This window comes from Poecilia latipinna, unplaced genomic scaffold (genome assembly GCF_001443285.1).
Source record: "Poecilia latipinna isolate Pla-1442-1.1 unplaced genomic scaffold, P_latipinna-1.0 Scaffold941, whole genome shotgun sequence".
Lineage (NCBI taxonomy): Eukaryota > Metazoa > Chordata > Actinopteri > Cyprinodontiformes > Poeciliidae > Poecilia > Poecilia latipinna.
In genome coordinates, this window is record NW_015113557.1 from 166,253 (window position 1) to 182,027 (window position 15,775).

General features: G+C 40.9%; 1 protein-coding gene across 4 annotated transcripts; it reads left to right on the plus strand.

The window, feature by feature from the left end:
- The first annotated feature begins 4,283 nt into the window (after window positions 1–4,283).
- cunh1orf53 (chromosome unknown C1orf53 homolog) lies at window positions 4,284–13,998 on the plus strand. 4 transcript variants are annotated; one of them, XM_015049353.1, is made up of 4 exons: window positions 4,284–4,700; window positions 8,704–8,805; window positions 10,746–10,835; window positions 11,931–13,077. In XM_015049353.1, the coding sequence occupies exons 1-3, from the start codon at window positions 4,464–4,466 to the stop codon at window positions 10,815–10,817; spliced, it is 411 nt and encodes a 136-aa protein (XP_014904839.1). In that variant the 5' UTR covers window positions 4,284–4,463; the 3' UTR covers window positions 10,818–10,835; window positions 11,931–13,077. The 4 variants fall into 4 exon arrangements, with proteins under 4 accessions (XP_014904839.1, XP_014904837.1, XP_014904835.1 ...); XM_015049351.1 differs by lacking the exon at window positions 11,931–13,077 and adding an exon at window positions 13,432–13,998 and having other exon boundaries at window positions 4,314–4,700; XM_015049349.1 differs by lacking the exons at window positions 10,746–10,835; window positions 11,931–13,077 and adding an exon at window positions 13,432–13,998 and having other exon boundaries at window positions 4,315–4,700.
- Window positions 13,999–15,775: the final 1,777 nt, after the last annotated feature.

Sequence of the window (15,775 nt, forward strand, 5' to 3'; positions counted from 1 at the left end):
TAGCTATTGCCCCCATGCAGACTTTTGACTACATCTGTTTATGGAGCAATTGCTACCATCCACTTTCTTTGTTTCTCTAACTGCCGAGAGTACAACTGACCCTGTGATTATGTATTTAGATTTCATTTTTAAAACCAAGCTATCTTAATCACTGGGTGCTCTTTTTTGGTTTTTCATACAAAGTATTATTGACCCAGTGCTTCTGTATCTAGTTGTGTTTTTTAAGAAGCAATTTCTGCCATTTACTGGTTCTCTTTTCTTTTTTCAAAAGGAAGGTACTGATGCTGTATTCTCTAAAGTTCTAGCCTAACTCCACTGTAGGATTCACCCTGTTAAAATTGTGCAATTCCTCTCCATTGTTACCACACGCTTGCTCTGGATGAGGGATTGCTGCACGGTGGATGACTTGATATGCTCAGATGGGATTCCTTAAACAGATTTTTTTTTTTTTTTACCAATCAACTGAATTTGACTTCAGATCTGAACTTGGCAACTTGTTAGGATTGTATTGGAATAAAATGGGTGTAAATTCAATTTTGACTGAATTTGATTCATAAGTGAACAAGAATTTAACATGCTTGTGTTGGGAAAGTGTCATGAGGAAGTAATTTGTTGCAAACTACAAAAGTCAAATTTCTTATATCTTGATTTTAAAATCATACCAAATATTGCATGATGTACCATATTTTTTCCTCTATTTTATGTTTCCAAAAGCAAAAATGGTATCTTTTGCGACTCTATTCCAATGGTTTTCTCCTTACGTTTTAACGGAGAGGTTGTCTGGATCACAGCCAGATGTCTTCAGGCAGGCTGGAAGGTAATTAAGTGGCAGCAGACTGGGGCATGCTGCTTCAGACATCCATACGAAATTATAGTGGTTTTGTTGACATAGGGACTAAAGAAATAACATGACCTACAAATAAAAAGACAGTTTTATTCTTGAAGGTAATAAACCTCCAGTTTATTACCTTGAATCACATGATGTTGATGTGGTCTGCAGAGACTCCACAAAGGAGTGATTAAGATTTATCTGCCTAACCAATAAATCTTTTTTTTTTTTTTTTTTTAATGATGACCACGCTGAATAATGTGCATGCAAATTCCTCTTTACCAGCGACGTGTAATTTGTTTGAGGGTGAATTGACCGCACAATGTCAGTCAAAAGACACTTGTCAGGTTTCATTATCCATAGTTCTGAGCACATAGATAATCAGCAGTGGCTTACAGCGGTGGGTAACCTTGGGAGGACTCATTAGCGTCCACTCATCAACCTTGCAGGGCCAAGTCCAAGTAGCTGTATTGCTTTAATATTTTACAGAGAGAAGATGCCTCTTCTCTGTGTGCTGCGGGAAAGCGAAGCCACTGAACCTTTTTTGTGGAGTCGAGGTTAACCTCCCTGCTCCGACAGAGTGGTGGGATTGACAAAATGTTCAAAGGGTAATGTTAAAGGTGCACTGAAAACTGTCAGCAGTTTTTACAGAAGCTGCTTCTTTGTTAGAAACTATACCGTTCATAGCATAACCTAGAAAAGACATGAGACCCTTTTTAAAAGATTATTGTAGTGCTTCCGAGCATATGAGAGGAAATGAGCTCATAGCACAAGATGGAATAACTCCTAAAAAATACCTCGAACATCTCTGAAAAGTACCAACTACTTGACATACAAACATAACAAAACTGTGTGAATGTAACATATCTTTCAAAAAGGTGTAATATTGCATTTCTAAAACAAAATTATCTGAAAATGTAAAAAATATATTTTATCTTACTCATTTTTTTCTGTGTCATATCACCGTGTATTGATACAAATATATTTAAGGTGGATTTTACTATAAGTTGCATTTCAAGGAATTATATTATCAAAAGTTTTTTTTTTCAGTAAATCATTTTAGAAAATTTAACTCGCGTATATATAAACTGGCTACAAATAGAGACATATTTTTCCTTCCATTCAGCTTTATTTAATATTTTTTGAAGAAGCTGGCAAATGGCCAGCTTCTTCAATAATGTCATTTCATGGCTTATATTTCTTTTCAGGATGTCAGAAACTGCTGGACTGGTGTCAACTCTGCAGCTGTAATCCATAAACATCAAAAGTAAATACTTTAAATATATTATTCAGTCCACATCCTGGTTAAGTCTGTCTGAGAAGCAGCTGCAGTCCAAGCTTTGTGAATCATCGCCAAATGGTTTTGCTTCACAATTTTCTCAAAGTAATTACATGTGCACATTTTTCTACCCAGGGGCACCGCCAGAAATCTTGGGGCCCCATGACAAAAAAATAAATTGGAGCCCCCCTGCTGTTACAATTTCTTGACTTTATTTGACCCATAAACAGCATCAAATGTTAAAGACTTGCAACTGCCATGCTTTCTTTGGATACTAGCACAATATTTACTGCTAATGAATTTTACATGCAACTGTACGCATGTTGTATGCAAATAGGTTGCTTAATTTCTTAAAATTAGTTTTAGCCTACTGAAAGGTCTCTCCCCACAAGCAACAGTCATAGGCAACATGCAAAATATACATGAAGCAGTCCAGACTACTCAAAAATGCTATGTAGTTGCATTTCATTCAAGCTGCAGTATATAACTTTAATAAAAAAATATGTTTTCTCCATATTTGTTGAAGCTGTCACGATGCCATAGCAGTTTATTATGAGACAGATAATCAGTGAAAAGATCAAACTCCTCCACCTCCTCCCTGAACTACTATTGCTGGCTAAAGTAAAGCAACGTTCCGACCAAAAACAACCAATCAGAACCAGGGGGGTTTTAGTGCTGTTAATCAACTTCATTCACTCACTGCTAAATCTGCTAATGGTGGAGAAACAACTTATCGTTACTGGGAAACTGTTTATCTGCCATCATTGGTAGCTATGCTAGCTAGGCAGAGCACAGAGCGAGGGAGAGGAAGGATGAACCACATGAGATTGAGATTATCTCTTGTGCCAAACTTTCACAACATAATGGCAAATGACAAATATGTAAAAAAATATATTTTTTATAAAAGTTAAATCCTGCAGCTTTAATTTCACTTAGGAGAGGACAGGTCAGGAGGGACATGGCAATACATATTTGTAATTTAAATGCAAGTTAAGGTAAAACTGAACTGTTTTTAGTATCATTTTATAAAGACTGAATTTCTGTCAGTAATAAAAATATTGCTTTTGTTGTGTAATTGTAAAAAGAGCAAAGACACAGAGAAATCCCTATAGACTCACTGGAATGATGCTAACTAGCTTGTCATTGGACACTGTGTTGCTCACCTTTTACTCTGGCACAGGGGTTAAAGGTTATGCTGGTGTCAGAGTTAGAGCTGCTGCTAAATGACTCACCTGTTGTTAAATGTGGTATATTTCCCCCCCTTAATTCATTAAATGCTAGTGAAAAGGAAGCAAACAGAAGTCTGTAGCTAAGCTAACTATGCTACATGGTTGACAATCTCCCACAGTCTACCCACCTCACTTGGAGAAAAACTGGGTTTCAAATTGACACTCTTGTCTTTTTATCTCTCTGTATTTTTGAAAACCTGATTTTATAATTTTCCTTAGCATCAGAGTTACCGCCGCAGCGGTTCTTGTCTTGAACTGACTGCTGCAGCACACGTCATGGTCAAGCGTGCCAAGCAGGAACGAACCATTTCATGCAGATGCGCGGGGGGGGTTCAAAGCTAACATGGATGTGTGCTTTTTAGTCTAGGAGGGGTAACATTTAATTTTTACGGCTAAAAACAATTTTAAAAACGGAATATGCTTAATTTTGTAATTGACAGGGCCCCCAATTTTTTCTATTTCTATGAAAAAAAAAACCCCAAAAAACTATTTTGTGGGGGGCCCCCTGTTGGTCAAGTGCCATTGGAATTGTCCTAACTTCCCCCCCGTCCTCAGATATAACATTCTGTGAACAACCAACCTTTTCAGCAATGACCTTTTGTGACAGAAGGATTCAGATTTGGTGGCTAACATAACATTTCTGCACTGAAGATATGCATATTTTTTACAGGTAATTAATAACATTTTAATTCTGTGATATTCTGAAAGCCATAATCATTAAAATAACTGCGTACTTGATATATTACTGTGTGTAAAGCATCAAGGTAATACATGAATGTCATTTTTTAAATTAATGAAATAAGTTACATTTTCGCTGATATTCTGATTTACTGAGACCCACCTGTAGGTTTCTTCTCTTTCATTCAAAACTAGAACTAGAGCCATTGTAGCAGCTTTGAAACAGCAGAGGCGCTGTACAGGCTGGCAGTTAAAATTACCACATGTGACAAATGTAAAAAGAGGCAGACCAGGAAGTAAAACACATGACTGTACAGGGAAAACTAGGAGGAGTAGGGAGAAAGTTAACATGCTGCATAGACAATCTTTGTTTAATGTAAACAATGTCCGCAGGGTTCTCTCGGTTTCCAGCGTTTCTAAATGACAGAAACCGGGTTTTTACTCGAGCATGTTTTACAGAAAGCTCCCCGGCGGAGCGTTCATCGGCAGGTCGATTCAGCTCCGTGTCCAGCTTCATAAACGACTCGTAAAGATGTCAGTGATGAAGCCTTCAGAGGAGAGGAGCTCGGAGCGAGGGAGAAGCAGCTGCAGCCTGCAGACCAGTGAAGACAGGAGCGCTGCAGCTGCACAGAGGCTGACGGAGCAGGAAGTGACCATCCACAGACTCCACCGGGAGGCGTGTGAGGTACCACGAACCAAACTGTCAGTTGGAGCATCAGGACAACTCCAGTTAACACGAGAAATTAGCGTTTACACCGTCACTTATACCGAATTATGACATGATCACAACGTAATCACACCATAAATGGTACTTCTAAGCATCCCAAGCTCCATCCATCCATCCATCCATCCATCCATCCATCCATCCATTCATCCATCCATCCATCCATCCATTCATCATCACGATTAATCCGACTAGTCGCGATGAATCAATCATTTAAATAATCTTCAACTAATTTGAATCTAATTTATTTCCATACAAAAGGTAGTCCATACCATTTTAAAATAAAATAAAAAATATTTTTAATAAAGCTTTAGGTGTATCATGTGTCTCTATGTGTCACAGCTGACAGAGCTCTTTACTCTTAAGTTTTTTGACACCTTCAAACGGCACATAAATTTATCCTTGTATTTCCCCAGCAAGGCATAAACGTTGGGGTGTTGCTCATGACGAACATTTGACTTGCAGATTCTAAAAGCATCCTGATGGGCTACCTGCAGTTTATTCATTATAGCTTTACTGTAGTTCCACCACAGGTGATCCATATAAAAGGAAGTGCAATAAGCTCAAAAAACGGACCCTTTAACCTCATGTTAAATTTACGTCATAGGTTAATCGTTAACTGGAGAAGACAGACTCAATAAAGTGACATTTAGTGAAAGAACACACAGCAGTAATTAAGTGAAAATTTTACCAAAAAATACAAGTACTTTTTGCATTTAAGATACCCCTCCCCCCCACTTATTTGTCTATAACAGTGTTTCTCAATTCTGGTCCTCAGGGACCTCTGCCCTGCATGTTTTAGATGTCTCCGTTCCAGAATACCTGATTCAAATGATTGCATGACCTCCTCTGCAGCCATGAAGTGCTGCAGGAACCTGTTAGAAGGGAAACATCTAAAACATGTAGGGCAGTGTTCCCTGAGGACCAGAATTGAGAAGCACTGGTCTATAAGTAGGTTCCACCCAAAACTCCTCAAGTGGCATAGTTTTAACTTCACCTGGTTCAGATTCTTTAAAAAAAAGATATCCTATTAAGCAACATATAATCAGATTAGCTTTACACTTTTAATCATTGGAAAGGGCCGAGCTTTTCACATGCTGATGTTAGAAGTATTTCTTTAGCTGCAGATGCATATTTTTCTACAAATGATCAAGCGTACACTAAAGGAATGCTATGTTATTACATTTTAGACAAAAAAAAAAATCTTTTTTAAAAAAAGATTTAAATTATTTGTGTGCATCTTTTAATGTATTTCTAATAGGATATATATATATAAAAAGGTGCAAGTGGTTAAATGAAAAATCTGCAGAACGTGCCAAATTTTTTATTTGATAAATTGATCAGTGTTGTCAAGTCGTCCGAATAATTGATAGAAAAATTGATTACGATGGTTGATGGTGCAGTTGGCTGCACAGTCGCCTTGCAGCAAGAAGTTCTTGGTTTGAATCCTGGGTTGGGGTCTTTCTGCATGAAATTAGCAGGTTCTCCCTGTGACTCTGGCTCCCTCCTGCAGTCTAAAAACAAAACTGTTAGGTTAATTAGTCTCTCTAGATGCTCTTAGATTTGTGTGTTTGTTCTCTGTTTCACCCTATGGTGGACCGATGACCTGTCTGGGATTACTCTGCCTCTCGCCCAATGACCGCTGGAGATAGGCACCAGAACTCCCCCCGCGACCTTGCAAGGACAAGTAGGTTTAGACGATGAATGGATAAAATGACCAGACTGTCATGTGACCTTTAGAAGAACCTGATGCTGCCCAAATACAAGAAATAAAGAGGCATCATGAAATAATTCTGATAAACAGTCTGTCTCAACAGTTTCATTTTTTTGTAAAACAGTTGGACCTGGTGGAGAATGTCCAGAACGGCTTAGGTGAAGTCTGTGGGTCAGAGACCAGAGCATCATGGGGATCGTGTGGAAACTAAATGTTTAACTGAACCTGCATGGAATCAAAAAAAAAAAAAAAAAAATTGGAATACTGTTGCTGAAAATTGCCACGATTTTTTCATTCATGACTTATGCACATTTTCATTTTCTTTTCTTCCCTTGTCATGTTGGTCATTTTGCCAAGTTCTAGTTGTAGGGATGTGATTTACAAGCTAACGTAAATATTTTAAAACCTATTCTCCAATGTAAGGATTTTAGAACTAAATATATACACAGGTCACACATTTTAGATTCTAGTTGTAAAAAACGATTGAAAACCATGTATCCACAAGGTCTGTATTTCTAAAACTTTACTTTAACAGTTAGCATTTTCCCACTAAGCTCAAAACCAATGTGACTGGTTTGATTTATTATCTGCAGTATTACGTTTTTAACCCACCCGGCAGCGGTAATCGTTTTTGTCAGACATCTCATATTCACCAGCTCTGACTTGCTCCTCCATCAAACAGAGGCGCGGCGCTCTGCCTCGATGACAGTGGTGAAAAGGTGTCGTCTACGTGCCTTTAGGCTTATCTGTTGTAAATATTGCGCTTCGGAGTGAGGATGAAGTTGAGGCAAGTTGGCCGCGACCTGAGGAGAGTGGTAGGGCCTGGGTGGGAAAAGCACAATACCGTGGGGGGGCCCGGCAATGCCAGCTTCACTATGCGGCCCTGCACCGCCATGCGAAATGACAGGCCGTGTCACCGAAAGGCCCCAGGCTTTTTTTGCTTTTGTGAGCTGTCAAAGCTCACCAACTAGTGCGCTCTCAGTTTGAAACAGACTGAGAGATGGCATTTTCTAACTTCCCAAAACATGGCAAGAGAAGTTCAGTGTGTTTCGCCTACAAAAGGTGTTTGCGTGGAACGATTAGTCTAAATAAACTGTCTATAAAGTGTGCATTGAAGAGGTAGCGCGGTTGATTAATCGCTCGCCTTTGGAGGCACACAAAAGGATAGCACAAATTAATCACCAACATCACGAGAATTAACCTGTTTTACATCTGTTTGTATGCACAGAGGTCAGCTTTTCCCTTTTTACCTTCACCTGAGCCAATCTGTTGGTGTGTTTACACCCATATCCGGGATCAGTGCGTTCAGGCTGCTTACTTACCGAGCTTACCTTTGTGTAATTAAATGTACTGTATATAGTTATGTATGCAGGGGTCACATGCCGGCATGCTTGTTTGTCATGCTAATTGGGGCCTGCTCATAGCATTACATGGGGAAGAGTGACTGCCTTGTGAAGCAGGCACCTATTGTTGTACACCTAATAGAATGTCTCTTTATTTATTTATTATTCTTCCATCACCGTTAATGCGGCTCATACCGCCACAAAAAAGGTATCAAAACGTGCGGCTCGATCTCGGCATCCGGCCTATTATTTTTATTGGGGTTTCGTGTAAAAATGGCGACGTAAAAAGTTAAAAACGAGCAAAATTTCCAACTGCCGAACCTTAGAGTGTAACTGACACCAAATGCCGCTTTTTTAGAGTGAGAAAATGAGTAGATTTTTGACCCCAAAATAATTTTGAAATCGCTCTCCTGGCTGCAAAAATTGCTCTATGGGTATGGAAGTCGGTCATGATATTGATGAGTGTCTGCTCCGGCAAAATGTTTTCAAAATGTCCCTAGGGCTTACAGTTTACGGTGACTTAGCATTAGCCTTTTACCTAAAATAACCTATTAGCTAATTTTCTTACTTATTAGCGATGTTTAGTATACTAAATGGAGTAAGTCAATGACAGACAACATGCTAGTGATGCCCCACATGCTACTGAGAGCCTTCACACTAACATTAGCATTTTGGCTAATTTTAGGTTATGCATTGATTTTAACATACTGAATGGTACAAGTACAGCTTAGTCAACATGCATCTGCCTCTCCACAGGTTATTGACTACAATTTAGCTAAGCTTAGCATTGATGACTATTTTTAGCATCAGAACGCTGGGTCCGAACCGACGGGCACACTTTGGCAGGCCCCGGTTAAATTTCTTCAGGAATTTTCTAGCTAAATTATAATATCTTCATTATGTTCAGGCAAAGAAGCAGATGTATGTGGACCCTTCCAGTGGGTATAAGGTGTTCACAGAGTATGCCCACCTTCAGAGAGGGAAATGCTGCGGCAGCGCCTGCAGACACGTGAGCTCTTTTGTCTTCTTCTCTTTTTTTTGTTGTTGTTGTCACCAGGTTGTGTCGTCCTTTGGATCGCTAGTGTTCTTCTGCACATTTTGTCTCCTTTATCCAGCCTCAGCTGTTTTGCTCTGTTGTGTTTTTTTTCCCCCATTGTGTTTCTACTCTTTTTAGTCTGCTGTACTTTTTCGTTTACTGGTAACATTACGGATGAAAGAAAGCATGCAATTGGTAATGAAAATTAATAGTAAAAAGTATGGCAGTGTGTTCTATTGATGCATCTACAGGTGCGTCTAAACAAATGGGAATATCATCAGAAATGTTATTTATTTCTGTGATTTAGTTCAAAGGTCAATCCAGAACCAGAGTCAAATTCAGGAGTGTTTTTACCTGAGATATGGGAAAAGGAGTGGACTGCTGCTTAATGGCTTAAAGTTCTCAAAGTTATGCATTTAATTTGCAAATCAAGACCCTAGAGTCTACCAGGAACCCGAAGAGCCCTTAAAACTTCGTTCTGCTAACATGTTTTATGGAAATGCTCATTGCATTTTCCAGCAGGAGTTGGCACCTGTCTGCACAGGCAAAGCAAAACCTGGTTTAACGACACCAGTGTCATTGTTCTTGACTGGCCAGCAAACTTGCCTGACTCAAGGTTGTTTTTTCAGAAGCATTTTTTTCTTGCACTCAACTTTCCTTCAGTATGCTTGGATGACTCACTCTTTGAAAACATTTTCTAAGTTATGGAGGTGTACTTTTATATTTAAGCTGAGAGTTATCTAAAGTTTCAAATCTCTACATGTCTGGAGTCAATAAAAGCTGATTGTTTGGGAAGGTGAAAGTTTGGGACAGGGAAAAATTAGGAGAGGTAAAAGTTGCTTTTACTGAGCCTTTAAAACAAAACAAGTCTTTTAACGCAAGTTTATTTGTGTGGTGCCTTCATACATGTAAAGCAAGAGAGAAAAGTGAATCACATTAAAAGCACAAAATATGTTGATCCATAATTGTAAAATAATTATCACATACAAAAATAGAAATGTGTATGAGAAATTAACTGATGAATCTATTTAGAGCAAAAATGAAATCATTAAAATGGTTCAGGCAACAGTTTTCCTATTTTCTGACTTGAAAAATGCTAAACTGGAAAAACCAGAGTGATAAAAGACGGTTAATTGTCTAATGCCAAAGAAAAACAGCCTTCAGTCTGTTGTGTTTGGGAATTTTGGTGCTAGAAAAGTCCTGAGACTGAAGCAGAGGCAGCAGAACAACCCCAAAAAACTATTAAAGCTATGATGTAATGATTTGGATCAAAGCATATTAAGCATTTGTTAAAATGGTCCAGTCAAAGTCAAGACTTTTAAAAAGACTGTCTAACCAATCTGACTGAGCTCAAGCTATTTTTGGCAAACGTTTTTAGACTTAATCTTCTCCCAAAGGGGAACGCCTTGACAACGTAAAAAAAAAAAAAAATCTGTTAAATTCGACATTCTCTTCCAGAAAGATATTTTCCACCTGCACTGCTCATCTCTGTTATTGACCCTGTTTGCTCCCATCTGGATTAAAGTCATAATTCTGCTTTTTTTCAGTTCCCTTACAAAACGACACTTTGCAAAGTGGTGAAATGAAATGACCTCTGGTTTTAGTCTCAATTGTTTTACCACATTATGCGCAGAATTACTCGTCCTAGAATAGACTGGTGAAGTGGCACCTTGCTTTGCTCTGCTGAGTCCGATTCTGGCTGTTTCAATCCCAGCCTGCTTCGTCTCGCCACACCACTCCTCCCTTCTCGTCCTGTCCCGTCTTGCATCGCCCTGTTCTGTCCTGATGTGTCTCATTCTGTCCCTTCGCATTGTGTTTTTAATTTGTTTCATGTGCCGTATTTTCATGCATTCTTAGTGTGACTAAAGAGCTGCTCTACATGCATCATTTGATTTAGTCATTTTCTCTCACAGTGTCCATATGGCCAGGTCAACGTGAAGGACCCTGCGATGAGGAAACGCTTCAACTCCCTGTTTTATGTATAGAGCTGTAACTAGGCAGAGGTAAAATGCTAAATGCTGTTTGGAATGAGCCCGGCTCTCCTGGCTCGTCTCCTGCCTGTCGTTATTTTGCCTCCGTGTGAGTCATTTTTTTTTTTTTTGCTGTGTAATAAATGATGAAATATTGGTGGTGTCTGTGCAATACCTACCTCTTATGAATCACAACTACTCTCAGGATTGTTTTCATTGTCACAAATGGAGGATTTGGAGAAAGGATTTGTTCACTAGACCTTAATGTAAAATAGTCTTTTATAACTTTGTTTTCTCTTAGCGTGGTTTGTTTTCTGCATATTTTTCTCTTTTTTTCCCTCCAATGTCCACCAGAACGCCCCGAGCTTCGTTTTTTTTTTTCATGTCTGTTTAAGAGTATTTAAGATTTTTGCGGTATTCCCCTCCTCAGATGCATTTACAAGGGTTGTGGGAGTATGGAGATGAAAACTGAGAGTGCATTTTAGATCTTCGCCCTCAAGACAAAGGGCATATGAGCGAACGTAACAGCAAATAGTCAGACGGAGCTCTTTTGCTTTCGCATCTCTCGTTATCTTTTGTTGCTCCCAAATATACAAACATGCATGATTATTAGCATCATTTGCACTCCACAAGTGCTTGACTGAACTGTCTACCTTTGACTGATGCGCTGTGTTGTTAAAAATAGGAAGGTGGGGGGAAATAGGGGGGGGGGAGGGTCAGCCCTCGCACTTGGCTGCGCTGCTGTTGCACCACTTGATGGAATCAGGCTGTTAGCAAACATGCCATGGACATCAGCAGTAGCCCTCCCTCCCCTCCTCTCCCCACCGGACGCGCAGCTCAGCCTCCTGGCAACACTTGGCTACAGCGCAGCTCCCCGCGGCAGCTCTCCAGAGCTGCAGCCCTAATGAACTCCTGGGCCTTCTCATCCCAGGACTGCAATAGATCAGCTCATGTTCGCCAGCGTGCTGAGACGCACACATGCATAGGGATGCTCCCTCCATCAGAGCGCCCTGTGGCTCCTAATAGGCCAATATAGAAGAAAGGTTGCGCTTAACGCAGCACTTTGTAGCCCACAGTAATGGTAGATGGAGAGGTCAAGTGCTCACGCAGCTCCACCTGTGCGTGCAGGAGGCGTCGGGGAAAGCGGCGCCGCTTGATTTGTGAGTGCATGTGGGAAGGCAGCGCGGCGCCTCCGGGCTCCTCTGTCTCTCTCTGCTGCTCTGAAGATGCCACACACACTCGCCCGTCTCCGCCTGATTGGGCAAACAGCGTCGTGATGAGAGGATGTGTCTGCCGCCGCGTCCACGGCAGGTGGGTTCCCCGAAGGCTGGCTGGCGCTTTACAGTGATCGGAGCAAAAGCCCGTCGAGCGGCTATACAAGCAGACTAGTGATCCCAACATGACTGGCTGGGCAGGACGGGTTCTGCGGCGGGTTTGTTTGGGGCGGGTTTGTTGGTGCTCCTCTAAGCAGAGGCAGCGGAGCGTGCGGCGGCTGCGGCGGGACGGTGAAGGTGTCACACTCATCAACTGCAGCCCTACCTGGGGCCCGCTTGCCTGCTGCAGCTCCGTGGGGTTTTTTGCCTCGGGACTTGTCTGTCACATTAAAGTAGATGCATTGCCATTCAGGACCTCGGCGGTCCCGCAGCCTGACCATGAAATAGGCCAACTTTCATGTCTGCCCTCATCCCCTCCGCGTCTTCCAATCCAGGTTTGAGTCCCACCCCAGCTCCCCCCTACACACACACACACCACACACACCCCATTATGCTCTAACTAAGCAGTTGGTGACTGCGACACAACAGCGGGAGATTCTGTTGAATCTTATCAGTTCACGGTTATCACAGGCTTCAGGCTTTTTTTATGAGCATTTTTATCATTTGTTTTAATCTGGTAAAAATCAGTTCCTTGTTTTAGGCTTCGCTTTGTACAGGTAGTCTGGACCCTGTGCTATTGTGAAATGATTGTTACAGGCATGGACTTGTTTAAGTTTTAAATTTCACTCAATGGCTATTTGGTCCTGACATAATGCACCAGCTCCATGAAGCTTACCGGAAGCTGTAAACAATCATCAAACACTGCAAAGAGAGAAGTGTAGAACCAAATGAGGCAGCTGTCAATGTTAGTTCGATATTTAGAAGCGTGGACTGAATGGTTTCCTTCACTTCCTCTGCTGCAATTACTAAAACTACAGGCAGACTAGGATTTTAAAACAGCAATCGATGTCATCTTTCACAACTAGTCCCTCTGTTCTCTGATTGGGTCAGTTGAAATTCTACCATAGAAATCCAATTCAATGGGAGAAACCACAGACTGAACAGTGAAGAGATTCAAATTGAGCTGAATTTCCTGGGAAAACAATGACCAGGCAAACATTTTTTATGTTTCCAGCATTATAACAAGCATAAAAACAGTATTAAAGTATCTTCTTTGCTTTCATCTAATAAAATAGATTTTCAATCTTCAGTTAAAACTATTTAACTGTGTTTGATTTCAAGTTTTATGCGACGTTATACTGAATTGCAACATATCAATTTAAAACCTAACCCTATGCCTAATGTAAGTGTACTGCAAATTCCAAAATAAATGCTGAAAAACATTTATAATTTCCCATTTCCTATCCTGGTTGCAGGTGGTCATTGGACAAGAGGCAGTGTCCAGCCTGGACCGGTCACCAGTCCATCACAGAGCAACACAGTCACAAAGCTGGAGTACCCAAAGAGACCCACTGCGTGGAGGGAGAACATGCAAACTCCATGTGGAAAGGCCTGTGCAGGTTTCGAACCAGGACCTCCTTTCTTCCTGCAGGGCAACAACGCTAACAGCTGCTCCATCATGCAGGCCTGACATGAATATACTGGATATATTGTGGATAATGACTCTCACTGTGGTTAACTGGAGACCCAAAAATTTAGAAACGTCTTTGTTACCTTTTGCAATATGTTAGTCTGTGTTTCTTTGTGAGATCCTTTAGCCTACTTCATGTTGTCAGATATATTTTATTTAAGTAATTCCTGTATTCTATTGCATAGACAGTAAAATTGAACCTAAAAATGTAGCAAATCCCAGTTAATTCATGATTTACAAATTTGGGCATTTATAATTTCATAGAGGACAAGGTAGGCTTGGATTCCCCCCCTTAACTATATTTTGTTTTTATTCAAGCTATATATAATATTAAATTTGCTTCAGGTAGTGTGACGAAGACACAAAAAAATTGTAAGGAACAAATTATTTTCCCAGCAATGCAGCTACAGACTCATTCAATAAATTAGAATATTATTGAAAAGTTCATTTATTTCAGTAACTAAATGAAACACGTCATGTAGATGTTTTCAAGCCTTCATTTGTGTTAATTATACTGTAGAGGATTAGGGCCACTGGGAAAAAAATCTGACTTTAATCTCAGAATTCTGACTTTAATCTCAGAATTCTGACTTTAATCTCAGAATTCTGAGATTAAAGTCAGAACTGTTTTATTTTTTTTCCAGTGGTCCTAGTCCTCTTCTGTATAATTATGATTATTTTCTGCTTACTGTTAATGAAAATCTGACAAAGATTAGAATATTACTTCAGATCAATAAAAATGTTTTACTGCAGAAATGTATGTTTGATGCCTAATTAAATAAAGGTCGTTATTTTCAAAGGTAGTTGAATCACATATTCTAATCTATTGAATATCAATATTGGCTTTTGGGGGTAAAACAAATGTGAACATATGAGCAAACACTCCAGATTCACTTGCCCTCCTCACTGCAGATCTGCTGCTGCACTACAACTGTCAGGCAGACATATGAGGTTTTTATTTCAGGCATTTTGGACTGAACATCTCTGACCCTCAGCCGGAGCATATGCTGCACTGGAGCAGAGTGGCAGCTCTACACCGTGTGCCTTTCTGCAGGACGATGCCACTAGCCGCAGAGAAAGAGAGAGAGCTGTCCAGATCGGATCTGCGTGCAGACGGGCTCTAGTCACAACCAGTTGACAGGCCAAGCAGCCCCCACCATCTCACAGAGCCTCAGCAACCCCGCGGCCAAAGGCCCCAACCGCAGCCAGTAAAAGTGTCTCCATCACTGTTGGACAGACCAGCCAGGAACTGACACAGGGTTGGCATGAAGACAGGAAAAAAAAAAAAAAAAACCTTGAGGGTCACCCTTATGATGGCTGAAAGGAACATCAGTAACTAGCCGGGCACTGCTTTGTACGTTTGTGTGTGCGCGCGCGCCCGCGCCGCCGCGCGCACGCGTGTCTTGATATTCAAGCAGCATTTGAGCAGCCCCTACATCAACGTCTGGTCCTTCTACACAGACAGTGTCAGCTCGCCTCGGGGCAGCAGCCTCCGCAGTGGTCATATGGACAACCGCATCCCTGTGGTAGAATTAGTGATAAAAAAAAAAAAACACACGCGGCCGCTGAGTGATAGTCAGCGCACCAGATTCCTTTGGACAGACAGGGCTGCAAATAGCACAGAGGAGCTGCCTCTCCCTCAGACCGCAACTGGTGGTCAGGCTCATGCCAGGCGGAGCCGCGGCCGCCAGATGAGCCCAGATGAAAGTCAGGGGCAGTCAAAGGCACCTAGGAGCCCGAGGAGCGCTCTGGCCTGTTTATCCCCTCCCTGGTTCTACATTAAAGCGCTCATATCTGTGATTTCTTGTCACACCCATCCAGACAATGTCATTGCTTTCTTTACATCGCGTCTTTAAGAGAAAGGTGACCGTTTGCGGAACTAGTTAGGTTTACTTGAATAGAAGGTACTTTTAGGAGTTTTTTTTGTGTGTGTGCGTTTTGAAGTATCGCTACTCTTACGTGAGTAATATTTCTGGATACTCTACCCACTGCGAGCAACTGAATGAAAAACACCAAAAAATTCACGCCTACAATGTTTGTTAAAATTTTATAAGCTTTACATTGAAAGAAATCTATTTCCACTTAACTTTATGTTTTGATCAGTTACTCGGTACTTGAGTAGCATTTTT